The 27,840-nt window shown below is 38.2% G+C and overlaps 2 protein-coding genes across 5 annotated transcripts in view; both read left to right on the top strand.

Annotated features, from left to right (window-relative positions):
* Positions 1–10,803, top strand: part of pacs2 (phosphofurin acidic cluster sorting protein 2) — a 33,379-nt gene extending 22,576 nt beyond the window's left edge. For 2 of the 3 annotated variants that reach the window (XM_048975081.1, XM_048975082.1), the window contains exons 19-25: positions 459–491; positions 2,892–2,934; positions 4,233–4,275; positions 4,397–4,532; positions 5,629–5,855; positions 8,139–8,252; positions 9,036–10,803. In XM_048975081.1, coding sequence (XP_048831038.1) covers positions 459–491; positions 2,892–2,934; positions 4,233–4,275; positions 4,397–4,532; positions 5,629–5,855; positions 8,139–8,252; positions 9,036–9,154 — 715 coding nt within the window. In that variant the 3' untranslated portion in view covers positions 9,155–10,803. The remainder of the gene's footprint in view (positions 1–458; positions 492–2,891; positions 2,935–4,232; positions 4,276–4,396; positions 4,533–5,628; positions 5,856–8,138; positions 8,253–9,035) is intronic. The other variant, XM_048975083.1, reaches the window with a different exon arrangement.
* Positions 10,804–11,033: 230 nt separating this feature from the next.
* dcaf5 (ddb1 and cul4 associated factor 5) lies at positions 11,034–23,803 on the top strand. 2 transcript variants are annotated; one of them, XM_048975089.1, is made up of 9 exons: positions 11,037–11,593; positions 16,428–16,571; positions 16,709–16,745; positions 16,974–17,113; positions 17,980–18,109; positions 19,429–19,642; positions 20,876–20,942; positions 21,021–21,148; positions 21,664–23,803. In XM_048975089.1, exons 1-9 carry the CDS (start codon positions 11,386–11,388, stop codon positions 23,083–23,085), a joined length of 2,490 nt encoding a protein of 829 aa, XP_048831046.1. In that variant the 5' UTR covers positions 11,037–11,385; the 3' UTR covers positions 23,086–23,803. The 2 variants fall into 2 exon arrangements, with proteins under 2 accessions (XP_048831045.1, XP_048831046.1); XM_048975088.1 differs by having other exon boundaries at positions 11,034–11,593; positions 20,876–21,148.
* Positions 23,804–27,840: the final 4,037 nt, after the last annotated feature.

Genomic DNA, 27,840 nt, shown 5'->3' on the forward strand with positions numbered 1-27,840 from the left:
TTAAATCAATCAGAATTCGGACTCGAGAGATTTATTTTATAATTTTCATTGAAAAATAAGTCCAGTATTCTGAATTGCATGATAAATAAAAATTTTCAATACCAGATTTCATTCCTATCAGTATTGTTTTGTAAGTATACTTACGAAACGAAATGTTTATATACACATCTAAATGACATATAAATGGATACATTCATCTGTTCATCCATTTTGTTGTACATAATGTATCATGTGAAAGATTCCTTGGTACTAAAGAGAACCATTTATGTGCTGCTCTGTCTACAATTATAGCTCTAGGATTTAAACCTACAGGCTCCGGCATTAATGCAATTGGTAATAAAGCTACAGTTTTAACCATCAATGAGACACTGACCTCACTATATGTCCATCTTATGTGTGAGTAATAACTGTTTCTTAATTTGTTTTACATTTGTTTCTTTTTTTTGCTTTCTTTGAAGGAAAAAGAGCTTTCTTTTTGATTTAGCATTAAGGTATTGTGGTCTGCTTGAGTCTAGTTTTCTTCTTGGTGAATTTTTTGAATCATCTCTCCTTTTTGGCAGTCTTTACCCATTTGTCCTCAAGTTCAACATCTTGCACATCTAGAATGCCACCGTAATCGTTTTTAATCTGAAATCTAGGATTGGGGGTTAGGCCACGATATTTGAAATTATCCTGTTTGACTGGAATAATTAACTTGATTTCAAAATGACATTTAATAAAGTCTTGTGATTGACGTAACTTCTGTACATATCTATGGATTAATCAAATGAGAGATTGTGGTGAAGGCTGCCCTTTTATTCTCTTTTATAATCATTTGTCTTCTTTCCCCACTCTGCTTAAAACTGCCTATTCTGCCTGTCTTGTTACACAAAATTTAAGTACTAGAAATATTGATTGCTAAATTTTGAATTAGATGCAAGTGAGATGTATGTACCTTTAGTAATGGAGTTATATACCATGTATACCAACATACACTGACGTTTCATATTCATTTATATATATATATATATATATATATATATATATATAGAGTATGTGTATGTTTTGTACATACATTATTTTGTGTGCATCAGATTGGTATATGAATATGTTTTATTTGTCTCGTTTTTATACAGCTAAATAACTCTTGAACACACATCAGATGTCATTATGATGGGTCATTCCATTCCAACTCACCAGTTCATGTCAAGGATTTTCTTGGGAGGGGGGAAATCATGTGAAAACTAACATTAAGTACACAGGAAAATTCATGGGACCTTACAAAATCCTATAACTCTACTCCAAATACTTTTTTAGTTATAAATTTTTTATTGGCCCTCAGGGTTTTTGAGATTTTTTCTAGGTGTATTCTAAACCGAATGCTTACGAATTCAAATCGCAAATTATCCTCAGGGGTTCTTCTTGGATGTTCAGTATAAATTTCAACCTAATCCAGTGAAAAATAAGCAATTGGGGAGGCTTAGAATACACATACAAATAATCGCAAAAAAGCCAAATTTAAGGAAACTAATACTAAATACTAATAATTAAGTATTTGGACTAGAGCTATATGATTTTGTAAGGTGCCATGAATTTAAGGGAGGTTTTTCTTTTTCCTTTTTTAACGAAACCCCATGACATGAACTGGGAGGTCTGAGCGAGTTTAAATGGAATGAACCTTCTTATAGTTGTCCAAACAGCTTATTGAAGCCTGGCCTTAAGAGACACTTGTGAAAGTGCCTGAACTGCCTTGCTGATTGCTGCTCTGAAGATCGATGGAGCTTTTATTTCCCCAGCTGGTGCTGTGAAATGATTTCTGGAGGCGGTACATTTCGTCCATAGCCTGTAAAATGGGAATGACTTTGGGGTTGGTTTGAAGCCCAGTCCTTGCATGTCCTGTTCTCTGCTTCTTAGACCGTAGTTTAAAATGCCCTGCTTCTGACAAAATGTATAAGGGTTTATTTTTTGTTTTCTGACAATTGGACCCACAGCGGCGAAATTTGACCCAAATCCCCGGGTTGTATTTTAACCATTGAATTAACATAAATGCAATGCATACTTGGTTATTAAAAGTGGACACGATTAATAGTATCTATCTGGGGATTATTTTGAAATGAATGATTCCTGTAATTCCGGCCAAAGCTTACATTCAATCCAAATGCTCACCCTCATACAAACTATGTCATGTCCCTGCCACTGATGCTGACTTCTGGATGCTTGGCCTCTGGGTCATGCTAGGGTTACAGCAGCACCTGATACAATGTAACGATCATAAAACAGAAATTAGCGAGTAAAACTCCTACTTGAAATCTGCCTTGAAAAGACAGCAGAAGGGTTCTCCAAGTTTGTTTTTGTGTTGTCTGTTGGATTTAAGAAGGCCAGACAGAGTGAGTTAACCCTCACAGCACAACTAAAACCACCCTCAAAGACTTCACAGTCAAAACATGTATAATATGGCAAGAAAACACATAGAAACCCTTTCAAAATTGATTTGAGTGCATTTCGATTCTGAATCGAATCTGATCTGGTTTAGGTAGATTGTTACAGAAGCAGAAACTTTTTACTTAACGGTTTTTGACATAGCAAGGATAAACAAGCCAGTTGCTTCTGAAAAATAAAAGACTTGTCTCGGAATGTTATTAATGAAGGAGAGAATTTAAACATCTATCACACAGCACTAAGAGAGGACATTAGTTGCATCTGCTCGAGTTACAGGCAGACTAATCAAAAATCATGTCATTCAGACCGTTTGGGTTGATATCACTCTGGCTGATGTTTGTGGGAGAATTTGACCATGAGAAAGTAGTTTAAAGGTACGAAGAAGAAGAGAATGTATCCTTAGATATCCTTAGATATTCTGTATTTCTTTCTCATATTTGTTTTCATTTAATTATTTTGTATTTTCTCCTCAGCCCAGATGAAGATTCCTGCCAGAAGTTCATACCTTTTATTGGTGTAAGTATGATCAGTCACATATGCATTAGATAACTGGGCAGGTTTTAATACAACATAAGCACCGATCAGACATGACATTAATACCACTGACAGGTGAAATTAATAACATTTATTGTCTCGCTACAATAGCAGATGTCAAGTGAACAGTAAACAGTCAGTTCTTGAAGCTTAATGTGTTGGAAGGAGGAGAAATGGGCAAGCATAAGGATCTGAGCAACTTTGACAAGGGCCCAATTGTGATGGCTACAGGCATCTCCAAAACGGCAGGTCTTGTGAGGGGTTCCTGGTGTGCAGTGGTCAGTACCTACCAAAAGTGGTCCAAGGAAGACCAGCCGGTGAACTGGCACTGGGGTCATGGGCACACAAGGCTCTTTCAAGCATGAGGGGAGCTAAGGCTAGTCTGCCTGGTCTGCTCCCATAGGAGAGCTACTGTAACACAAATTGTTGAAAAGGTTAATACTGGGTATGATATAGAGGTGTCAGAACACACAGTGCATCACAGCTAGTAGCATATGGAGCTGCATAGCTGGAGACTAGTCAGACGTCCCATGTTGACCTCTGGCCACCGCCAAAGGTGCCTACAATGGGCACATGGGCGTCAGAACTGGACCATGGAGCAATGAAAGAAGGTTGCCTGAATGACATTTTTTGTTTTGTCAAGTGGATGGTCAGGTACATATGTGTCATTTGCCTGGGAGGAGATGGCACCAGGATACACTATAAGAAGAAGACAATCCAGAGGAGGTAGAGTGATGCTCTGGGCGATGTTCTGCTGGGACGCCTTGGGTCCTGACATTCATGTGGATGTTGCTTTGACACGTACCACCTACCTAAACATCGTTACAGAACAAGAATGGCAGTGGCCTCTTTCAATAGGATAATGTGCCTTGTTGCCTCACTTCAGCAATTGTTGCGGAATAGTTTGAGGAATGTGAAAGAGAGTTGAAAGGCATTTACTTGGCCTCGAAATTCTACGGATCTCAATCTGATCGAGCAACTACGGGATATGCTGGACAAACAAGTCCGATCCCCGGAGGCCCCACCTCACAACATATGGGACTTAAAGGATCTGTTGCTGACATCTTGGTGCCATATATCACGGGACACTTTCAGAGACCTTGGGGAGACCATGCCCCAATGGATCAGAGCTGTTTTGGGAGTATTAGGCAGGTGGTATTAATGTTATGGCTGATCAGTGCATGGTTTATAAGAAGGCCTTTTTCAGGGTGTTCTTAGCATGGGGAAAAAAAAACATTGGTAAATGAAGGAAAACTGATTTTATTCTGAATCCTCATTAGGTGGTAAAAGTGGGCATGTTAGAGCAATCCTCTGCGACATCAGGTGAGTTACACAAGGGACCAGGGTGGGATAGTCTGAGCTGTGTGAGAAATCAGAGAGATGATTGTGGTTTGCTGTTGTACTGAGACTTTTCACATTTTTTTTTCCTTGCCTTGTTGTCCAGGAGATTCTGATGATGCAGCTCCGTTTGGATCGGGTCTCCTCTCCTCCACACCTCCACAGGTGTCCCCCGCCCTAAAAGAAGCGTCCCCCACCCCCCCTTCGTCCCCTTCTGTTAATACTAGCTTCTGTTCATACAGGTACACAGCCTCATTTACAATCATTCTCATAAACTTATCTATTTCAGAGTAAAATCATGAACCAGCTTAAAGTCCGTCTATGGATTCCTCAGCCTTGTCAGGAGAAAACGGAAATTGCCTTGTGCAAATCTCTCTTTCACATTGGCTTTTATGAGAAACATCTTACCAACTCCCTTCTGGAGAGCCAATAAGATTTAAATTTTGAGTTACGTCAACAACTAAAACAACTCCACAGAAATCCTGTATTAGCTCACCAGCTGGAAGTTCATGATGACCAATGATACGTTTAGAGAGAAAACTGCAGTCCTGCTGAAGTTTCAATAGCGTTGGCTGTTTTATTAGAGATCAAGTATGAACAATCAATAGGTTTACAATAACTACTTGCCAAAAAATTTATTACATGGCTTTGAAGTTAGATTTTAGCAGTTCTAAATTTGCAGTGGATATTGAAGACAGTTGTTTTCATTTTTACTAAATTTTGACATTGAAATGGAAATTTTATAATATATGTAAATAAGAATACCATCCATTTATGTGCTTTATTATTTATGTATTTAATTGCTCCAGCTGATTTATAAACATCTTGTTATATATAATACACAATAAAAAGGTCTTAAAACAATAATTAACAATTTATTGACTTATTCACAGCCAATAATACAGTGAAGGATTATTTGTTGTACCTGAAAATTCTGCATAATGAAATGTGTTGAACATGCTGTTTAGAATTAACTAGCATTCTGTCCAGGGTGACCTTGCATCGTGGTTTCTGGGATAAGATCTCGGCTTGCCTCCACCCTGTGTTAGATAAGCGGTCATCAGATAACAGAAAGCAATGCAATTTAAGTACAAAGAAGCACCTCTAAGCATTAATTGATTAAATATTCAGCCATTCTATTCTTTGTTTCGATTTTGGACTTCATTTGCAAATATTTTAAATGTAATCTATTAAATATATCCACATGTTTGAAGGTCCCATATTTGGTTATTGTATAGCTTCAGGGTAAAGTAGTAGTAATTCAGTAAAACCATTGCATTCTCCAAGAAGCATGTTTTAAACTCATATTTTGACCTTTTCCGTCCTGTGTGGTTGCAGTTCCTCAGGGGGAGGACAGGGGGAGCTAATGGGTCTTCAAGTGGATTACTGGGTGGCTCCCTTGGACAGAAAGAGGGATGTGGAAAAGAAGGATTCTTCATCCAAGAACACGTTGAAGTGCACCTTCCGCTCCCTGCAGGTCAGCCGGTTACCTCTGGGCGGGGCGGAGTACGGCCCCCTGCCTAGCATGTCCATGACCGTGGTTATGAAGGAGAAGAAAAACAAAGGTATGTAACACAGGGGGGAAGCAGTGGTCTTACAGTGTGCAGGAATTAACTTAGTACATTTTTCATTATTCAATTTTGTTATTATTATTGTTATAATTATTATTATTGGGGCCAGCGCAGTGGTGCAGTGGTTAGCACTGTCCCCGCACACTTCTGGACCCTGGATCTAAGTTTCCGCCTGGGTTCCATGTGTGTGGAGTTCGCATGTTCTACCCATGTCATTGTGGGGTTTCCTCTGTGCCCACGGGTTTCACCCCACAGTTCGCAAACCATACTGAGGCTAATTGGAGTTTCCAAATTGCCCATAGGTGTGTGTGGGTGAATGAATGGTGTGTGATTGCGCCCTGCGATGGGCTGGCCCCCCACCCTGGGTTGTTCCCTGCCTCGTGCCCATTGATTCCGGGATAGGCTCCGGACCCCCCGCGCGCGACCCAATAGGATGAGCGGTTTGGAAAATGGATGGATGGATGGATGTTTTATGGGACATATTAACATTAATGCTGGCTGCACCTTAAACTGTAATGTGTTGCTTATTATAAAGAGATTATAAGCACGGTTGGTGGGTGTAATGATGAAAAACTGTTCATCTAAAAGAAATTTTGTTGATTCATTTTGCTACATCTGTGGAAGCTATACGCAGCAGGAGTGTCAAACTCTAGTCCTGGGGGGGGGGCGAAGCCCCGCACATTTTTGGATTTGCACTCATTTAACACACCTGATTCGACTCCTTGTGCTAATTACCACACAGCTCCTGAGCTGAATCATTTGTGGTGGAACAGGGAATGAACTAAGCTACACAGGGCTCCGTTAACTACTGTATATCAAACGATGAAATGTAGCAACTCTGGTTACGCCAGTCTAACGGCGCTGAGTACTAAACATACACATACTATTGCTACGTCCCAAACATTATGGTGCCCTGAAATGGGGGACTGTGTACAAAAAGTGCTGTAGTTTCTATGTGGTGACCCTGAAATATATGCTAATACCCTGAATATGAAACTGTGGATTATTGGGGAAAATCAAAGAAAAATGTTTTTGTGCCAAAAAACTAAGGTATAAGGAGAGAAAATTGACTGCTAAGAAGATAACTGTGGATTCAAGATTTCAACTTGTAGTGGAAAATGCGTATGTGCATTTAGAAGGAAAGTTAACGAACAAAGCAGCAAGATAGGATGACAGGACTACAGCTTTCATTGAAAACAGAGGTTGTGACAACGGGATCAGCAGCTAATCTTAGTGTTGATGGTAAAAACAGCTTTTGCCTCCTTAGAACAAGCATCAACAACAAATGATCGAGCAGTCAGGAAATACATTGCAGACTGGCACTTTGGCAGAGGTGTGATAAAGGGCCTAGAGAAATATCTTCAAAAGTCCTGACAGTTCAAAAAAAAAAAAGATGAGAATTGTTTAGAAAATAGTATGTTCTGTAGCTTTTATGAATGTGAAAGCTGGATACTGAAGTAGCAGGACAGGATGAGTATCGAGGTGTTTGAACTTTGACACTGGTAAAGACTTGAAGACTATAGACCACAAGGAAAAAAACTAAATGGATGTTTGACAAAAATCAAGCCTGAACTTTCAATTGAAGCACAAACGACCAGACTAAAGGTATCTTACTTTGCTCATAATATGAAATGACCCTGAACCTGAATAGAAACCCAAAACACACTTCAAAATTGCAAGAACTGTCTGGTAAAAAGGAAGGTGAAGGACAACTCAAAATAATGACCTCGGGGGTATTGCATAAGGCAGGATTTCTTCATTAGCCAGATAAACCAAATGTAAGGATTGTCCAGTAGGAATTTCACTTACCTGTCTTCCTATTGAAAACACTTTTCTCGTTTTGACTTAAATTACCCCGCTAACTGGGAAACGCTACTTTGTGCAAAACCCCCTGACCTACTTAGTCTAGAGCCTGATCTTAATTTTAAAGAAATTATATGGAATGAACTTGACGGGAGAGTAAACCTTGGTACCTTGGTAATCCTGATTTTGTCGTATATTCTAGTGCTTTTCCCCCAGATATTTACAGATTATATAAATTTTAAAAAACTTAAAAAAAAAAAATTATTTATCTCAATACATGAAAAGCACTTATTTGACAGGTATCACTGTACTACTTATTATTGTTAATGTTGTGGTTGTAGTTTTTTTTTTTGTAGAATTTTAAATACTTGTATACAGTTTCTAACTTTCTGTCTACAGCTTTCTGCAGGTTGGCCCTTGTGGTTCTCTGTATGTCATGTTAATCATAATTTGCCGTGTTCCTTTCATGTCCAGTCATGTTTTTGCCAAAGAAGACTAAGGACAAGGAAGTAGAGTCAAAAAGTCAGGTGATTGAGGGAATCAGCCGCTTGATCTGCACTGCCAAGAATCAACAGACAATGCTTAGGGGTGAGAAACTGGTTTACAACCAATATAAAAAGGTGCATGAGTATTGTATAAAATTTACTTTAAATAGGTTTTAAAAATAACGTAATACTTCTGATAAAACTAAAACTAGAAATAATAGATCAATTAATTGGTTCCACAAATATAACAGTTTTACTTCTGTAGTATAGCTACCGTCAGTTATTGTCAGCACCCACCAAGATGTCCCTTAACACTAATTCCAATGACAATATGAATTTATTTTATTTGACTGTTAATATATTCAAACTTGCAGGTTTTATATATTTTCTGAACATGATCAACTCAACTTTGTCCTCAACTCAACTTCAACTTTAAGCACGAGCATTTTTATATAAAACAATACATTAAAAAACTGAAAATTGCCATTTAATAAATATTTGACCTCTTTGTAATCCTAAATGAACTATCTTCAAAATTCTTACAGAACATATATCTACATATAGATATTTTTTTGCTTTAAAACACCATTTTATCAGGCTTAAATATAACTGAATCTGAAAAGTTCTTGTGCAGTACATTTAAAACAAATAATTAACTAGGAATAATTTCAAGATAAGTCAGCAGTTATTTCTAAACAGTACTTGGCTCTTGTAGTGGTATAAACAGGCAAAGGTACTGAATGTTCCTTGTAATAAAGACAGGTCGTATGTTAAAAAGTGGAAAGTGTATTCTAAGCATATGTAAATGGCAATTAAAAAATGTATATACCTTCTTGTACGTACAAATGCCTATGTCACCAAAGTAATTGTCTACTTTCTTTTGCAGTACTCATTGACGGCATGGAGTGGAATGATGTTAAGTTTTTCCAGCTGGCTGCCCAATGGTCCTCTCATGTCAAACACTTCCCCATTGGCATTTTTGGACATTCCAAAGGCCCATACTAGCACCTTTGGGGTTCAAACCTGGAACTGAAAGTATCCGTCCATGTGCCAGAAGCTTCTACTCTCACCCACACCTACCTCCTTTTGCCTGACCACTCTCCCTTCTCTCTTAATCCCTGCTTTTTAATTCTGTTTTGTTTTTACTTTTGTAAAACCACACTTAGGCAAAACAAAGAATGGAAGGCGTTGCTTTCTATTTCAAGTGACTACCTGGCTTTTTAAAGTTATTCTCTGCTTATGTTTATATATGTTTATATATTTGGAGGGAAAATATTTCTGTAATGAGATCAAATGAATAATTTAAATCCTAACTAGATAATACCCATTTACGAATTGCCTTTTGTGTTGTCATTAATTTGGAGCCATAATCCAGTAAGATTCCTTCTTTGTAGCAAAATATAAAATTCCCTTTGAACTCCTCACAGTTTGGGGAAAGGACGCCAAATTTCTTTTTGTGCAGCAGCATCTCCATACAGGCATTTGTACTCACTGAAATTATGTGACAAACAAAAAATAAATATAGATCTTCATTGCTGTAATTCGTTTGGACACTGAAGGCCTAAATTTTTCAATCTCTATCACGAGGGAAGACCTAGAAATGACACGGTAACGTGTTGAGATTTCTTTTTGTACAAATGGAATTAGTAACGTGTGGCTTGTTCATTTTGCACCATGGCTCAAAAATGATCAAATATATTTTCCCTCATATAGATTATATTGCCAAACAATATTATCTCAATATTGTTCAGCCCATGTTTAACAATATGCCTTTTTCATGGAAAGATATGTAGCACACTTTTATAGAAGGTGTACCTAAAGTATTTTAAAACTTTCAGTATGGATTCAGTAAATGGAGGGTAAGGAAGGTGGATTATTTTCTAGCCTATTGCAGTCGTTTTTCAATGATATCCAGCTTGAAAGGGGAGAGAATTGTGGATTATTGGGCACAAAACCAACTTGTGGTGTATTTATACAGCTTTAGCCATATCTGCTTAACCTTCACAAAGAACATGACTGATGTGTCTGCTTAAACGCTCAATTTACAAATACGTGGAATCATTTGGGAGACTATAATAGCTCACTAGTTTATTACTGTCATACATAAGATGGTTTATGTGATGTTTGCACTGAAAATTTTGTTTTACAGTATTAAGATGGATTTCGTTTATTTAAAAATAGGGAATTATTTTAAGGATTAACCATTAAAAACCTTGATTTGAGCCCAGCTTTGCACTCCTAAAGAACCTTACCCTTCCCCGCCATAGAATTAAACTCCATAAATAAAACTGTCATATAACAGAAGATGCATGTCATTTGAAAGCACAGATAACTTGCCATAGTTGTTTCATTATTATGAGTGTTTAGCTTTATTGTGGTGTTTGATCTGAAAGCAAGGCAAACAAATTCAAAAACTAAGACTAAATTATAAGTACTAAGCACTTAAACGTCACAAAGAAGAAAACATGGTTTTATACGTGTGATATGCCATAAAAACCTTGGAGTAATTTTAGTTCTATAGATGTTCTTGATAAGACTATTTGCGTTTTATTCCTCTTCTAGGGGACGTCATATAGAATTTCTCTAAGAAATACTGTGTAACTTGAAGACTACTACTGTAATCCTTAAATTGGGAATAATAAAACTACACTACACATCTGCGGTCAGTGGATTCTTTGCGTGTGTGTGTGTGTGATGGAGACAAAGGGGATTAATAAAACCAGAAACGGGAATGCACGATTCTAAATATTCCAAATTTAATATGCATATTAAGTTAATACAAAAGTAATACGTCGTTTGAAATGCTGGCTGCCGATAACGTACTGGTGGCTGAAATGGGCAGCGTGCAGCAACACATACGTGGTACTGGGTGTTTTAGTTACGGCACTTGACAGCTGAGTGAAACAGCAAAGCACTTCGCGATCTCCTCACCTGTCTAAACGTGATGCTTGGATGTAACGTAAACGTTGGTGTCAGCTGAGTTAGTGATGTAGGTGGAGGAGGAGGAGGAGAAGAAGAAGGAGGTTTCGCTCACAACAGGAAGTAGACTGGAGTGTTACAACAAACATCATCGCTGGGCTTGGGGGGTAATCTCTCCCATTCCACAATGCACCAGCAAGCGATCGGAACACGGGAACGCTAAACGTTTTTAATAGTTACACAAAGTTTAGGGGGGGGGACGTCTCGGACATTGCGCAGTTTCCAGAAGTGGAGATCGCCGTCTCGGGATCGCTAAGATGAAAGAAATAAAAGGCTGCGGCATGCGGTCCTCCGTGGGATTCCTGTCCCGGAGAAAGATAACCGGACAGCCTCTAATGAAGGAGGAATTCCAGAGACGAAGATTAGCGGGATGTAACAGCTTATACAAGAAGGATATGCTCGGGCATTTCGGCTGCGTTAACGCCATAGAGTTTTCCAACAGCGGCGGAGAATGGCTGGTGTCCGGTACGTTGGCGCGTCTTCCGTCTTCCTTTCTCCTCGCAGTTAGCCGTTAGCATTAGTTTCAAAGGTACCTGGGCATTTGACTCCTGGCATCTAGACATAATGCTTTAGATGTCGTTGACACGTTTTGTCATTCAGTAGTACGCTGACATTGTCAGCCGGGTGTATAAAATGGTAAATGCATTGCTTTTTATACGTTTTCCATACAGGCCGTGCTCGTTTTAGCTGGCTGACTGGCTTTTGATAATGCAAGTGGCTAGCTAGCTATCTAGCTTATCTTGTATAGCAATATAGTTCGTCAAAGATGCTTCTAACTATTTACTTGGGTAATTATTGTTGGAAAGGAGCAGGAGACTTCAAAACAACTAGTTTTCTGAGACTTAGTTCTATGAATATTTGCATGAATATTTATTGCGTCAGTTAGCAGTGTCCACAAACTAAACCGCCAGTACCTGTTATTACTCGTATTAGCCAGGTGTTTTTGTTCTTAAGTAGCAGTTTACTCGAGCAAGATAGTTTTCACGTTGTATTTGTTAAATTGCGTTTCAGGTAGTAATGTTGTCATTCCTGCACATTGGTTACTCAAGAAGTCTACTTCGGGTTTATTCTTTGGTTTTGGCTGAGTAAAGTAATTTCCGGTTTAAATTATGTTTATGCATCAATATTTTAGCTAACAAGGAGACTAGGATGCGGATTACATTACTCTTTAAATACTTCAGCTCAGATTATCATGTACAGAGGTTCAACATTTCATGCTATGGCGAGCTCGTAATTGGGGTGGAGAAACGGTGTAGTTCTCTTATCAAAACTGACACTTGCCTGACGATTAACACATTAAGTCCTTATGCTTAATAAGACTTAATAATGAGTTACGGTGTTTATTATATTGATGACAGCAGTTATGGAATTTAAAGCGAATACATTGTGGGAATTGAATGCTTTTGTTCACACCCCTTTGCTTCGATGTAATTACCGTATTATTTATTTAAATGTCAAGTTTTAAATAGCTGTTTAGGAAAATGGCATCTAAAGGTTCACCATGTGTAGTAAGTATTCAGCCAAACTAACGTCACATAGCAGAACAACGGGAAGTCCAACAACAGCTTCACTATGACCGACGTTGTACAGGTGTCTGGATTGTGTTCAGATAATACAGTCGTTCAATCACTTATATTCCTCCATTTGAAAAGAGATGACGGTTTTGGACACCACATTCCAACATCCTCTGTTTTGGTATCCTACCATCATCTGAGAGTTGACATTTGCAAATAATAAAGCACAATGACAACATAAATAAAGGACATAAAGGAAATGCAGATATACATAGTTTTACATGCTATCTGTCTGTCTGTCTCTGTCTGTCTCTGTCTGTCTCTGTCTGTCTGTCTATCATTAAAATGTTATCTTAAGTCTGCAAAGATCACTGCTGTCATAAGCTACTCATATATATTTCTGCTTACCTTTGTATACAAAACTGTCTTCTTGGGCCATATTCTCGGTTGACAACGGATGTCACCTTTGCACTGCATTATGGCATACATGTAGATTTCTGTACATTTTCTGGACAATGTAATGTACAGTGCATAGTGTGTGTTAATAGTGTACTACATAGTAAATCAGTTTTTTGGGAATGTGGTGTGCAGTTTCTGTAATAGAGAGTGATTCTGAACATAGCCTGGAACCATATACCATATACACATTCCATGAAATCTTAAGCAGAGTGGCACCTGAGATTAACTTTGTGTTCAGTGTGATTGATATCTAGTCTACCTTTGATCCCATAAGATCATTTTCGTGTTTGTCAGACTATTTACTGACTCTTTATTATCCGTTAATGGGGCTGTAGAACCCCCCAACAGCTGAAAAATGATAGGAATGCCTTGTGATTTCTCAGAATAGCCAATTGTTTTTTGCTTCCTAAGTGACTAAAGACTTAACCAGAAAGTCTGTCCTTAGAAGAATCACTGCTTGTAGCATTATAATAATAAACACATTTATTAAGGCATGTATAATACTGTACATATAAAAAACTGACTCATTATAGCGAAAGTGCTCTTTAGTTTAATATAAAGGTTTCCTACTGCTAACTGCACACTTCTGAACTCACTTTACACCAAATACAAGCAAATAATGGATAAATAAAAGAATGACATAATATAAGATTTTGAAATTTACATCAGAATGAAATGTTGGCTTCTGTTTTTTTTTACTTCGGAATGTGTGAAAGACACTGCAGCTGAGGACTATGTTCTTGCACATACACATATCCAGACATTCCGCATTTGGGCTGCTGACATTTTCAGTGCTTAAAAACATAAGTGGTGTTGCCACCCGTTGTATGAATGGTTTCTTTGCAAAATTTGCAGACTACAGTAGATTGGTCCATGTATTCGCAAATACAAACCACTTCCATGCAATCAAAGTTAAAAAAAAAAAATCATTATTCAATGTTCAAATGCAAGAACTCGTGGCCATAGGTGGAAATTAGCAGGAGAACATTTTCAACTGAATTTGAGGAAGCACTTCTTTACACAGCGTGTAGTTAGAGTATGGAATAGTCTTCCTGCTAGTGTAGCGCAAGCTAAAACCTTGAGTTCCTTTAAATCAGAGCTAGATAAGATTTTAACAGCTCTGAGCTGTTAGTTGAGTTCTTTCCAAATGAGCTTGATGGGCCAAATGGCCTCCTCTCGTTTGTAAGTTGTAAGTAGAACCTTTTTTGGAACCAATTTTTCCATATCAGCATGCCGCAAACTATTTATGTGATAGCATAGCTGACCTCTCTGTGAACCCTGTGCTGTTTACTGTGTGAGATATGTACAGTGTTTTTGGTAGTCCGATGGTCTGTGAAGTTTGTTGTTTTTTTTCTTAACCGAGTTAGCTAACTGGTTAAAAAAGATTGTTTTAATTCAAGATATTGCAGCTACGTTTAGATTGACTGAAACAAATCGACAAAGAAGTGAGATATTTAGACAGCACTAAGATGTTATGCAGGCTGACATTGCTTTGTTTCAGACTGTCTATCAGTCTGTTTTTCCTCTAAACATGCAGACATCGTGTGATAGGCACTTGCCGGATTGTTCTGTTGTTATAATGATAGTACTAAGTAGTGCACTTGTAACTGGGCTCCGCTTAGGCACACTTATGCCTAGTCCAGTGTTTCCCAGCCCTTTTCCTGTATTATTTGCCTTCCTTGTATGTTCCTATGTACAACATTGCCGACTGAATGAAAGTAAATGTCGTGCTGTATTGAGGTTCTAGCAATTCCTCTGAAATGTGCTTTGTGGATACAGTTACAGGAGAGCTGTCACAATTACGCGATTAAATCATTCATATCATGAGCACAGCAGACTATCACGGTCCTTGCAATGTGAGGATTGCATGTGCATGAAATTCCATGTTGATATTAACATTGCACATCATGCAAGCCTAGCGATGCGGGTGCCTTTTTGGCAGGCCTGCCAATTTCCCTATACTTTCCAAAAACATTGAACTTAAGTGAACTGAAATCCCTGAACTGACTGAATGTGTGAATGAGTGTGCACTCTGCAGTGTATTTTTGGTTTATGCTTTGCACTAATTGCAATGTATGTATTTATATTATATTAACCTAGGTAGCCAGTGGTCGGAAAAAGCACACTCCTCTGTAAGGTTCATTTTTGCATACAACTCTATAGCTTTTTATTACCATGGATCTCATAAGCTAGTGTTACTCAGACCAGTCCTCGGGGACCCCTAGATAGTCCATGTTTTTGTTCCCTCCCAATTCCCTGGGAAAATGTGGCGTGCCTGAGGACTGGTTTGAGAAACACTATGATTAAGTATTGCAAGCTCTGAATTGTGATATGCTGTAGTGGACTGTCGCTTTAGAGATCAGAAAATGCTGGGTGTAGGTTTAAATGCAAGAGCCTTTTGCAAGTTAGTGGGTAAATGAAGGAAGTAGCTTGTAGGAAGAGTATCTATCAGCGATAGTTGTGGTTGCTGCTGGCTACTGAAACGAGGAAAAGCTCAAATGTATTTGTCAAAATTTATGGTTCAGCCACATGTTTCTCGAGTTTCTGGATCACCCATTGCTGGATTTGCAGCTTTATTTTATTTTGTATGTCATTAGCAATTTTATTTTGCCAGTTAAATGTACTACATACCAGTACATTGAAACTGATCAGTGGGTAAGTGCTTTGTGAAAGGTGTTCGATTTGCACACATCTGTGCAATTCAGTTCATATTGGTATTTAGCCTAGTTTAAGATTTATACAACTTATTGTAGGTCTGTAAGGTAATAAAATTGAAAGCATGCAGAAGAAAATGTATTGATATTTCTTAAAACTTGTTAAACAGCTTAAATTGTTGAAAGAACAATGGGTCTCTATAAATTATAAGATATCGGGCTAAATTCAAGTAAATGCTCTTATTGCGCTATTATTTGTTATCCAAAATGATACCTCGTTGTTTTTTTACTTTTAAATCATTTTGATCATTATATTTCAGTTTTTACTAGAACCTCATAATCGAAAGAGAAAAGAAAAAAATATTGTAATTATGCATTAACGTAAAACATTTGTCTCCTTTTTTAATGTGTGTATGTATAATTCTAAGGAGCTTTTTTGGGGTTAGAAAGTTAATCTTAAAATCAAGAATCAGTTCTCAATACAGAGTATTTCAGTGTCCAAGGTTTTATTCTGGAAAGCTGATAACTGTCTACCTCGTGCACATACTGCAGATTCTGGGGTCCAATTCCACCTTGGAAAAAAAAAAAAAGTGAGAACTTAAAGGGAGAGAGAATATTTGATGCATCTTTCAAATTGACTATACATCTGCTTCTTTTCTATTGTGATTGTAGGAGGGGATGACCGCAGGGTGCTACTCTGGCACATGGAGAAGGCGCTGCATTCCTGCTCAAAACCTCTCAAACTGAAAGGAGAGCACCTTTCTAACATATTCTGCCTGGCCTTTGACAGCACGAACCGACACGTCTTCTCTGGGGGTAAAACTTCTTATGGTCATGGGGCAACTGGGAAGTGTTAATGCTGAATCTTTAATCGTGCATGAAATAGACTTCACTAAAGTCGGCTGCGCTTCCATGTTATGCATGTTTTAATATTGTATTTTTTTTTCTTGAAGGGAACGACGAACAGGTCATTCTTCATGATGTGGAGAGGTAAAAGATTTCCATGATAGTCTGCATCATTCACAATCTGTTGTTGTAGGCCCTAAGGTTACATCATTTAGAAAATATGGCTTTTAAGGATTATGTCACTGAAGTATTTAATTTGTATTTTTAATTAAACTAATGGAGGATTTCTGTCAAAAGTTTCCATGATCGTAGTATTTACTTTCTGTGTGTATTGTACAAAATTGTTCATTCTGTTGTCTCGTGTATTTTTAGGGGTGAAACAGTGAACGTGTTTTTACATGATGATGCAGTCTACGGATTGTCTGTCAGCCCAGTTAATGACAACGTGTTTGCCAGCTCTTCTGATGATGGCCGTGTACTTATATGGGATACACGTGAACCACCGCATGGAGGTACTATATTTAATTTAGAGAATTCATCCATGTCTTGTATGTGTCAAATGCATACATGTGTATTTTATCTGCCTTTGTAGATGTTTATTTTTTTTGTAAACTTCTAGCCTCTTTTAGATGGTATTGTCTATTGAGTGTAATCTCTGCGTCCACTCATCAGCTTCACAATTATCTGTGCAATGGATTTAGATGGCAAAATGCAAGCTCTACATTATATGCAGATGTTAGGCATGTAAAGAAATCACCCAGTTCGTGATTTGGTTTGATTTGTGATACTGGATTCATGATTTGATTTTCCCAAATTTTTTTGGGGAAAAAAATTCAGCAAAAAATGCAACATTTATTTTTCTGATCTTTATTAACTTAAATATTAATGTTAAGTTTAAAAAATACTTTTGTATCATTTTCTTAACCAAAAATAAATTTCAAACATTTGTAAAGGTTGGAGTAAAATATATAGTAGCATATTAACTAAAATATTCCTTTTATTAATGATGAAAAGTTTATAAGAAATAGGCCTTTTTTAAATAATTAGTTCTCCATTCCGTAGAGTTGCAACAATTGGTTGCAAATTATCGCACCTTCTGCTGTCCAAACAATGCAATTAAAGCTCAGAAAACGAATGTGTTGCGTAGCGTAATAATAATTCGAGCTGTTTTGCTGTTCATGTTTTATTTGCATGATTGGAATAATCATAAATCTATACTGCAAGTTATCCTCACACATGCCTAGCACTTGTCACTTTTTTGGTAACAAAATAAGCCAGAATAAGAGTAGATAATGTATGAGCGCACTGCAGAAGCTTTGCTTTTGTGTGGAATTGATATGATATTAACTGATGAACCCAATTCTGTTCTTTGTTGTAGAACCTTTTTGTTTGGCAAACTACCCATCTGCATTCCACAGTGTGATGTTTAACCCAGCAGAACCCAGACTACTGGCCACAGCTAACTCTAAGGAGGGAGTAGGATTGTGGGATATTCGCAAACCACGCAGGTAAATATTGTGCTACTTGTTGAATTAGGCTAGATTTGTGACACGGGGGGTTAAAATTTCGCTAAAATATTTTAATTAGGGAAAAAAAACTTAGCAAACTTTGCCATTATAATTATTATTCCTTTTATAGACTACCTAATACCTAATATATGTTTAAAAATCTGCTTCCAACACACCATAAAAAATCTTAAAAATGCTCACTCAGGGTGAACATGCAATGTCACACACACAGTCTTCAAACTAGAGCTGTCATGATTATTCAGTTAAATTCAATTACTCCGTTATTTAAAAGCATCAATTAAAATTTTCACGATTACTCTGCAGTATGGTGCATAGCAGTTGAGGGTCTAATTGAAGAGCAAAAGCAACAGTTCTGTGGAAGCACTTCACATTAAAAGTGAAGGAAAATGCAGTAGTTTGTAAGTCTTGCGAAGGGGAACTTAAATATCAGCACAGAATGATTGCAGTGCAAAAAAAAATAACACCTTTGGGTTTGATGGACGTAGATACGTGCCATTTGGCCTCACGGAGTAGCCTGGGTTGTTCATGTCGTCACTTTGACTTGAATTGTTTTGCTTAATTTACTTTCTACGATCCCGGTATAAATTAGATTGCTTAGGAGGAAGATATAAATATTTTAGATAGTAAATATTTTCTAAATATAAGTTTATGGGATAATACTAATAGTGATCAAAAGAAGTTAACGTTTATCATGAAGTACCTTGAATGTAGTTTTAGCCTGACCTGGAAGGAAGATTATTTTTTAGGAAGAGATTTTTCCAGTTTACAATAACGGTTTCTGAAAGGCTTGATCATTCTGGGACCTGGCTCCCATGAAGTTGAAACCAGTACAATTTCAGTAGTGTTTTGTCCACTTTGTCTGCAAGGTCCTCTAGGGATTTGTCTGAAGTAAACTGAAATAACTGATCCTTTCTTGAATTGGAGCGCAGGCCCCGGACATGTCCATCAGGGGGAGCCATTGCTTTAACAATTTCAAATTGTATTTACATGTGGCTGCCGTAGAGAGAACTAGTCCAATTTATTCAGATTTATAAACATATTTAACTTTATGATTAGTAATCATTTGTCTTCATATTAATTAGGCATTTAACACATTATGGATTAAAAATATTGACTAGCTGAAGTATAGAATATTCATTGCAGGCATTGCTACACTGATGATAATTGTATTATGATGTATGAGAGTTTTGCTTGTTGGTTCGCTTTCGTGTTTTATCATACCATACCACCTATTTTAAGTTACTAACCTTTTTCTATGCCCTTTGTCTGATTGTTTGCTTTTATTTTTTTGCATTCAGTTCCCTTCTGCGTTATGGGGGCAGTCTCTCTCTCCAAAGTGCCATGAGTGTGCGCTTCAACAGCACAGGCACCCAGCTGTTGGCCCTGCGTCGCCGTCTTCCTCCTGTCTTGTATGAGCTGCATTCTCGTTTGCCCAGCTTTCAGTTTGACAACCAAGGCTACTTCAACTCCTGCACCATGAAAAGCTGCTGCTTCGCTGGCGATCGAGACCAGGTGAGATGAAGAAATGCTCACTTTTTTTTGTTCCTGTTTTTTAAAAAAAAACATGAGCACAGCAACTTTCCAGGGTATTATGAGCATAATCCTAGGCATGTTAAAACCTTTTGTTGTACGTGAAATACTTGCACTAGATGATTAGGTTTGGGTTGATAAATTGGAAAATCATGAGAGGGACATTTAGTTTAAGGCTAATATTTTTCCATTTCCAATGTGACCAAGTTTGTCTACTTCAGAATACATTCGTATATCCATCGCAGTTGTCAGACTTTAATTGAACCACATAGAATATTATATATTTGCTTTTGTCATTCATGCATTATTCCAATGTTTTTTGGGAGAATTGACCCATATATGAATTGAACTGAAATATTTTTTTAATTCTGACATATAATAATCAAATAAACCTCAAATAAAATTACAACGTCAATGTGACTGTCTTAAAACTTTTACGTTTTGTATGAATTCTTAAATATTTCCATAAATTTCTGTAATGAAAAGATGGCATGGGACATGAAATGGCTTTTTGTTGTAATTGTAATTGGTAAGGCTGAACTCTCTCTCTAAATGTTTTAAGCATTCTTTCAGCACCCCACTTCGCTATAATCTGTTGCATTCTCTTTCTCTTCTAATCCTCAAAGCAAACATATATATAGCAAAGAATTTATCTAAAGCTAGATGCCTTATTTATCATAATATCCTTATTAACAAAGGAAAACACTCCATGGTCTTGTATTTAAAAACAATACTGATATCAATCACATGCTTGTAAACTATTCCTTGACTTGCAAACATTGACCTTTGGTATCAAGTCCATTTTGAATAACTTTTATCGGAACAAAAGAACTTCAGCGTTTGTGTCAACTGTTTGCTTTATTCATATGCCCAGGTCTTTTAAGCTTTATAAAGTTTTAATGTTTATTATTATTTTCTGCTTCATTTACATAATAAGATGTTTCTGCAGTTTTGATTGTAGTTCTGAAATTTCCATGGCTGTAGTATTGGAGGAACTTTTTCTGAAATCTCACCGATAATTGTGATCGCTTCTAGTTCTTAATTCATGTTACAGGATAACATGGAAAACGCTTCTAATTAAAATGTAAGAATGCCATCGCATTGGTAATCAGACTGAATATTTCCTTTAAATTCGCCAATTATTTGATCATTCTCACAGTGTAATGGCTTTGTACAAAGTTTATTTTTTTTCCCTCCCTTTTTTCCACCTCGCAGTACATCCTGTCAGGGTCTGACGACTTCAATCTCTATATGTGGAGAATTCCTAAAGACCCAGATGCAGGTGAGCATGAGTGTAGGCCTCTTGTTATGGTTACTGACATGTTTGTGAAACTGATTGTTCTTCCTCTGTTTTTTTTAGGGGGCCCAGGTCGAGTTGTGAATGGAGCGTTTATGATTTTGAAGGGTCACCGCTCTATAGTCAACCAGGTTCGATTTAACCCCCACACGTATATGATCTGTTCTTCAGGTGTGGAAAAAGTAATCAAGGTGAGTGGTGATTGTAGTCAGGTCCACATCATGATAGGTTGCTAAATGATTGACCTATAATTGATTTAAAGTAATACTATATAACTCATCCTGATATGATTCTCCAAATAGCTCAGAGGATTTAACGGAGCCCCTAAGGGGACATGGGAAGAGGAAAATAATTAATAGAACAAAAGTCTTTTGTCAGATCTCGCAAATGTTTTACGTTGTCTTGCAATACATAAATAAATGGACTAATAGCTATAAAACAAAATGACCTAGACGTATCCAGTAAATTGTGCTTTAAGCAATAGACTATGGGGGACAATGTACACCGTTTAATTTTCAGATTATGTATTTTTATGTGTATTAAACTATTTTAAATTCGGACATATTAACATTGATATCACATTAAGTTAATCAGAGTAAATTGTCCTGAATTTTAAACTTTAACCTGTGTGTGTGTGTGTGTGTGTGTGTGTGTGTGTGTGTGTGTCTGTATTTTGTAAATTCTTTGGGCCTTTTCGAATTTTCAGGTGTGGAGTCCATACCAGCAGCCTGAAAGTGTAGGAGACCTTGAAGGGCGTGTGGAGGACAAGTCTCGCAGTTTGTACACTCATGAGGAGTATATCAGCTTGGTCCTCAACAGTGGGAGTGGCTTGTCCCATGACTATGTCAGTCAGTCCATTCAGGAAGATCCTCGCATGATGGCCTTCTTTGATTCACTGGTGCGGCGGGAAATCGAGGGCTGGAGCTCTGACTCGGACAGTGACTTGAGTGAGGGTGCCATCCTACAGCTTCATGCACGAGGGCGACGCCCACTGAGATCTGGTCGAGATGGAGGGAACATCACTGCCCCCACAGGGACCTCTCCTGCCTCAGGCCAACAGAGTGATGACTCCTCTTCCATAGTGGGACCCCATGGGTCAGAGGGAGAGTATAGAGAGGAACTGGAGGGGGAATCTTGGCGAAGTGGGATAGGCCATCAGTCAATGCGATTGATGGATTTGGTCAACGACTCATCAGATTCCAGTGGGTTCTGGCCTGACCCAATGCCCAGACCACGTTCTCCTAGCCCAAGAAACATCTCCAGTTTGTCTAGTCATAGCAGCTCCCCAATTGGGTCAAGCTCCTCAAACACCTCCAGCTCCACTTCTAGTAGTGAAACGGAAGAAGAGGAGCGCCGGAGAGCCAGAACCCGTCAGCGGAATGCCACTAGGAGACGACGCATGCGAATCCCTTGCCACAAAGCGGATCGCTCGGAGTCAGCGCAAACACTATACTCAGGGGTGGATTCTTGCAGTTACCCAAAGATTTCCCTTGAGGATTCATCATCATCATCTTCTTTGGTTGAGGCACAAGATTCAGTGAAGATTGTGCCCCAAGCGACTTCCTCCGCAGACAGGGACAGGCCTCATATTGAGTCAAGAAACCCATACAACTTAAGCCCCATTCCCTCACCAGATAGACTGGGGGGTGAGGTGAGAGCAATCATGGTGACACAGGAGCGAGAATCTGAAGCATCGCCTCCCTTTTCCCATGATGAAAACTTTGATAAGAGAGAGCTCAGGAGTGGGAAAGCAGATGAAGTGGGAATGATCACTGTAGTCTCAGAGACTGCAAAGGAAGGGCAGGATGTTGATCTGGCTCAGAATCACACCGTTCAGTCTTTAGACAGTGCTTGGGGCTCCCCACGGCAGCTGGAGCCAGGGATAAATGGGCAGAAATGCCATGATGTACACGATAGGGACTTGGACCAGAACTCTGGGTCGTCTACATCAAAAGAGAGCGACGGTAAACTTGACATGCAACTTTTTAACTCTAAAACCCGGGAAGAAAAATATCAAGGATCAGCTGTACTGGACACTTCTAAGGGTCTACGCCTGAAACAGACTCGAGTCCAGCTAGAGGGAGTCGATTCTGATGGCTCACCCCCAGAAAAGTTATTCAAGACGTGATGTGATGAATTCTCGTGGGTGGAACGTGGGTGGATTACTCGTCAGGGTTTTTCAGTTTTTGTTTTTAAAAGGAGACTGGTAACATTTAAAATAAGCACTGCAGACCTTTGACGCTATTCATATAGTTTAATGTAAAGAGAGGTACCCTTTATGTTCCATATACCATTTTTTTTTAGACTACACATGTTGATTTTTCAGTGTGTAGGTCAGTCATTTTGGCTGACCATTAAACTAATGCCTGACTTATTGTGCATTAAAATTGTTGGTGTTAATAGAAGTGCTGGCCATAATTATGGTAGTGCATTTGCTAATCCAGTTTTATAATATTTTTGGGATTATTTTATTGTATTTGCTAAAATAAATTTCTTCAAAACTTAGTTGTCCATATGTGGACTGACATCTATAGCTCCCTTGATTTATGCTGAGAAATGAGGAGGTGGTATGGAATCCTAGCAGGAATTTTTGCATATTAGGGGGTGGTTTGTGGTTTATGCTCAGGCTGTTAGAATTGATCCTGCAAAATCCACTACATTGAAACATATTGTCACGGTGTCCGTTTTGAGTTGTGCATTAATAGTTATTTCAGTACTCTGGCAGTAAATTGTTTTATCACTTTCTGCATTCAGGAAGGGTTTGTTGCTCTAAAGAACTGTTGGATAAATGCTCTGTATTGTCTGCGACTGTTTATGAACAGACATTAAATGTTCTTGAAAACTGAGTCATTTTTATTCATGTTTGTTACTTATTTGAATAGGAGCAGATTTAGTGGTCCTGTTAAAGATGTTCAGATATATAACTAAAGATAAGATATAATGGAAGAAATTTGGCTGCTGATATAATACATAATATGAAATTGCACCTAGGATTTAGCTCGTATGCCATCCCTTTCTGCTTCTTGAGAATAAATTGTATCGCGGTATTATCAGTCACAGTTCCCTGCAAAGAACCACACAATTTATTATTAATTGGCTTTGTTTTTTTTTCAGTTTCCCAGCAAAAGGTTTTCATTTTATATTAAGGTAGGTTACATGAATGTCTCTTCTTTTTCAACATCTGGCCTCTTCGATTCCAAATCCCCGAACATCAAGTGACCAAGGTAATTTAAAAATCCTTGGAAGTGATTATACATGTTACAATGAACTTATTCATTAACATGCTATTTTTGTATAACTGATATTTGTGGCTTAACTACTTGTTAATATATGTCTAGACTTTAACATGTGTACTTGTATTTGAAAAGGGCTGTGAAAAATCCAGGTTACCTTATGCCATTCCTGGTGTAAGAATGTTATATGAATTCTTGTTCATTGGAACAGAAAATTGAATGTGAACTGGAGTCCTCGCCGCAGAGCTTCTAGAAAAATGTCATAGGGACGTAAACTTCATCTGAGCAGTGATGTGCTCACTGGCAACCGAAATGTTGCAGCTACACAATGTCTCCAAATATCACCGCTGGCTCAGAGTTAAGTAAAATGAGAGCTCTTTAATTCCTGCGTAATGCATGGAAATTGTTTAATTTATGTAAGTAATATAGCTTAGTATAGTGGATGTATACATCTGGCCCAAGTGTAGTTGCAGTCATCACCAGCTCCTCTGAGAGCCATTTCTGCTGCCAGGCAACCATTCATTAAGTCCTTTTACATATTGTTCATAGGCAACACTGTATGTAGCTGTATCAGATTAGGGGAAGGACCTATCTAAAGGCAGGGAACACACTCCTTAAAGGCTATCTGATCTCTCTAGTATAGATTAAGTGTAAGTGATGGATGGCAATGTTACTTCATTGGCCTCATACATCCATGAGTTTGAATTCCACCTCCTGTCTGTGTGTGTGGTGAGTTGCATGCAGTCCCTGCATCGTGTAGATTTCCCCCCATGGTCAAAAGACCTGTAGTTAGGCTAACTGGCATCTTTACATTGCCTAGTGTATGATTTGCCTAATTTGGTTATCAAATGCTTTTATTTCTCGAGTGTTGTGATGTGCGAATTGGGGAAATAGATCACAAGCATGCAGTCAATTTAGGTGCAAATTGGTGCTGGTTTCTTCTTGTTATTGTATCATCTGGGTCCAAACCCTGTGTGAGTACAACTAATTCCAAGCCATTTTTGTGTGACTTTTGCATAATTGCTTCTCTTAAAGCTTCATCTTTTGTGATAAGTACTTATTGACACTGTGGCAGCTGGAAACCCTTTTAATTTTAAAGTTTTGGCCTCACCCTGGACTAGAAGAGACATGCATAATAGTAGGCTGTAATATACACTAGGGGCCCATGTAGGGTGTAAGGCTTTCTTCGTTGAAGGAATTTGAGAAGTGCCGTAAGGATAGTCTGCCAGTCCTTGCAGACTTCTGCCGCATGTCACTACTAATTTTTGGTACCAAGAGGCAAATTAGGTTATTGCCACGACAAAGAATGATTGAATTACAGATCCTACCCAAGGGGCAAGCAACAGTGATGGCAGGTGTCGCATTAGGTAAGGAGCAAGCAGTCAAAGCGATGGAAGCTGAAGCCAAGGCGGCCTCTTCAGGAGCAAACCTTCAGGGCTCTGGTCCCCTCTTTGGTATTCCCCTTGAGGAGTTTCACTTAGAATTGAAATATCACGCATCAAACGCAGAAAAGAAACTAAAAGCATGTGAGGGTATGAAACTGCAACGGCTAAATGCCCGTTGGCATCTACTCCAGTTTCTACTGCTGCAACATCTGAGGTTTGATGCAAGAAGACTTATTGATCTGGTATCACATTTTTTTGCAGGGACACATGTGGACTTATTGTTTTTTAAATGTTCTGCTGCTTCATTATGCCGATGTAAAGATGTTTAGACTGTTTCTGCAAGGCAAATTAGTTGGGGGAAAGCCCAACAAGTATTTTTTTCCTTTGTACATCAAGCAGTTTGGACTACGGCAATTAGTCACTAATGAGCTAAAGTACTAATGAACTGGTCCCAGAGGCCATTTGGCAGCAGTTCATAAACCATGATAAATCTAGAAAGAAATGCATGTTTTTTTTTCCCTCACAAGCCCGTGAATTCAATTGCTGATTGTATAATAATGAAAAGAAAGCAATCAACAATTGAATAGTATTGCACTATTCCCAACTGCCTTGTTGGGATCTGAGGAATTTGCTAAGTAAATGACAGGAACGGTGTATGAGCCATTCATCTTGGCAGGACTCGTGTCAATAGCCAAGAATGCCAAAACCCAAAAGCCTGTTACAGTATTATGAGAAACTAGTGCTGTTCAGTCTCTTCCATGACTAATTGTGAATTTGATCTTTTAATCCAAGGTATTGAATTGGGTTACTTTGCAATTCACTTGAAGTCAGACTGTCAAGGTGAAGGTACAGATGTAACAGCCAGTTAATGGAGCTTCTTTAAGGCAACGATTTAGCTGATTGAAAGCCAGCCACAGGTTACAGATAAGCCTGATCTCACCATTCGGTCTTCGTAAATGATCTTATTCAAAGCTTTTCTCTGTGTTCCCTGCATATTTGGTTGCATGTGGCAAGTAGATATGACAATGTACTTAAACTATTAGACCTTCCTGAGTTGCAGTAAGTAAGTAATAATGCGCAGTGAGTTATTTTACATACAATACAAAGCACAAGCTGTACAACTTACAAGTGCAGACAGGGTAGAAAATATTTAATGCAGTTTGTTAGACATTATGAGGGCTGGTTCAATAATTTTACAGCTCTAGGAAAAAGCAGTTTAGGTGCCAAGTAGTCTTGGTTCTGAGAAGCTGGTAACATTTCCCAGAAGAATCAGCTGAGTTGGCTTTGCTATTCATCATGACTGTGCTGTGCCTGAGACCGTCATGTATATTTACAGAAGAAAGGCACTTGGTCCTGGTGTTACTTCAGATTGTTGGGTGTACTCTTCCGGCTAGGTTTCCTGGCCTCTATATCATTAAGTGCAAATTAACCTTGATCGTATAGTTTGCACCCCCAATCACAAATATGAAATTTGTATGTCATACTAATACATGTCGAAATCTTAGTTACTTGAGAGGCTAAGAAAAGTGTTTTACCTTTTCTATCATAGAATGCAGGAAGGGACATTTTTCAGTTGATTTAGAAAAACTCCGTCAAGATCTTTCTAAAAATCCTGTTATGCGAAGCTGAGAAACTGTGCTATTAGGCAGATTGAGTGTAAATGTGTAGTGCAGGATGGGTTTGCTGTGTATAGAAGCATTTGTTCTATGTGCTTCCAGTAGCGGAAAAAAGGGAGCAAATTCTTTCTTGGACTTTGATACAGGATGTCAGGGTTGGCAGCGCAGAGAAAAGTCTCTGCTAACTTTAACTCACAGTGAACTTAAAGTTTTCTTGGTTTCTAAAGATGTAACACATAGGTGAAAAAATTTGGTTTTATGTTTAACAGTAATTAATTCTTAATGTGCAAGAGTTTAATGGACACAAATTTGTATAACTCAGATTAATGTCCTAGGTAATGCAGAATAAGTGTTCAGCTTTACCACTTATTTTTGGTGTCTTTGATTCACCCTGGGTTGGCCAAGAAAAAGTTTGTATTTCCAGTGAGTATTAGTTTAAAATAAAATAAACACCCAGTTTAGTATTTGCATTATGGCACAAAAGGTATCAATGTCCTATCAGTCATATTCGTCATTGTAATTCTAAACTCTTTCTGGTCACACGACTTATTAAAAATTATACCATAATGGAAAAAGGGGGGGGGGATATATTGGATATATACGACTTAGCACTCTTTTAACAAATGGAATGCTACCTCTTTAAAGAAAG

The sequence above is a fragment of the Brienomyrus brachyistius genome, chromosome 14 (assembly GCF_023856365.1).
Source record: "Brienomyrus brachyistius isolate T26 chromosome 14, BBRACH_0.4, whole genome shotgun sequence".
Lineage (NCBI taxonomy): Eukaryota > Metazoa > Chordata > Actinopteri > Osteoglossiformes > Mormyridae > Brienomyrus > Brienomyrus brachyistius.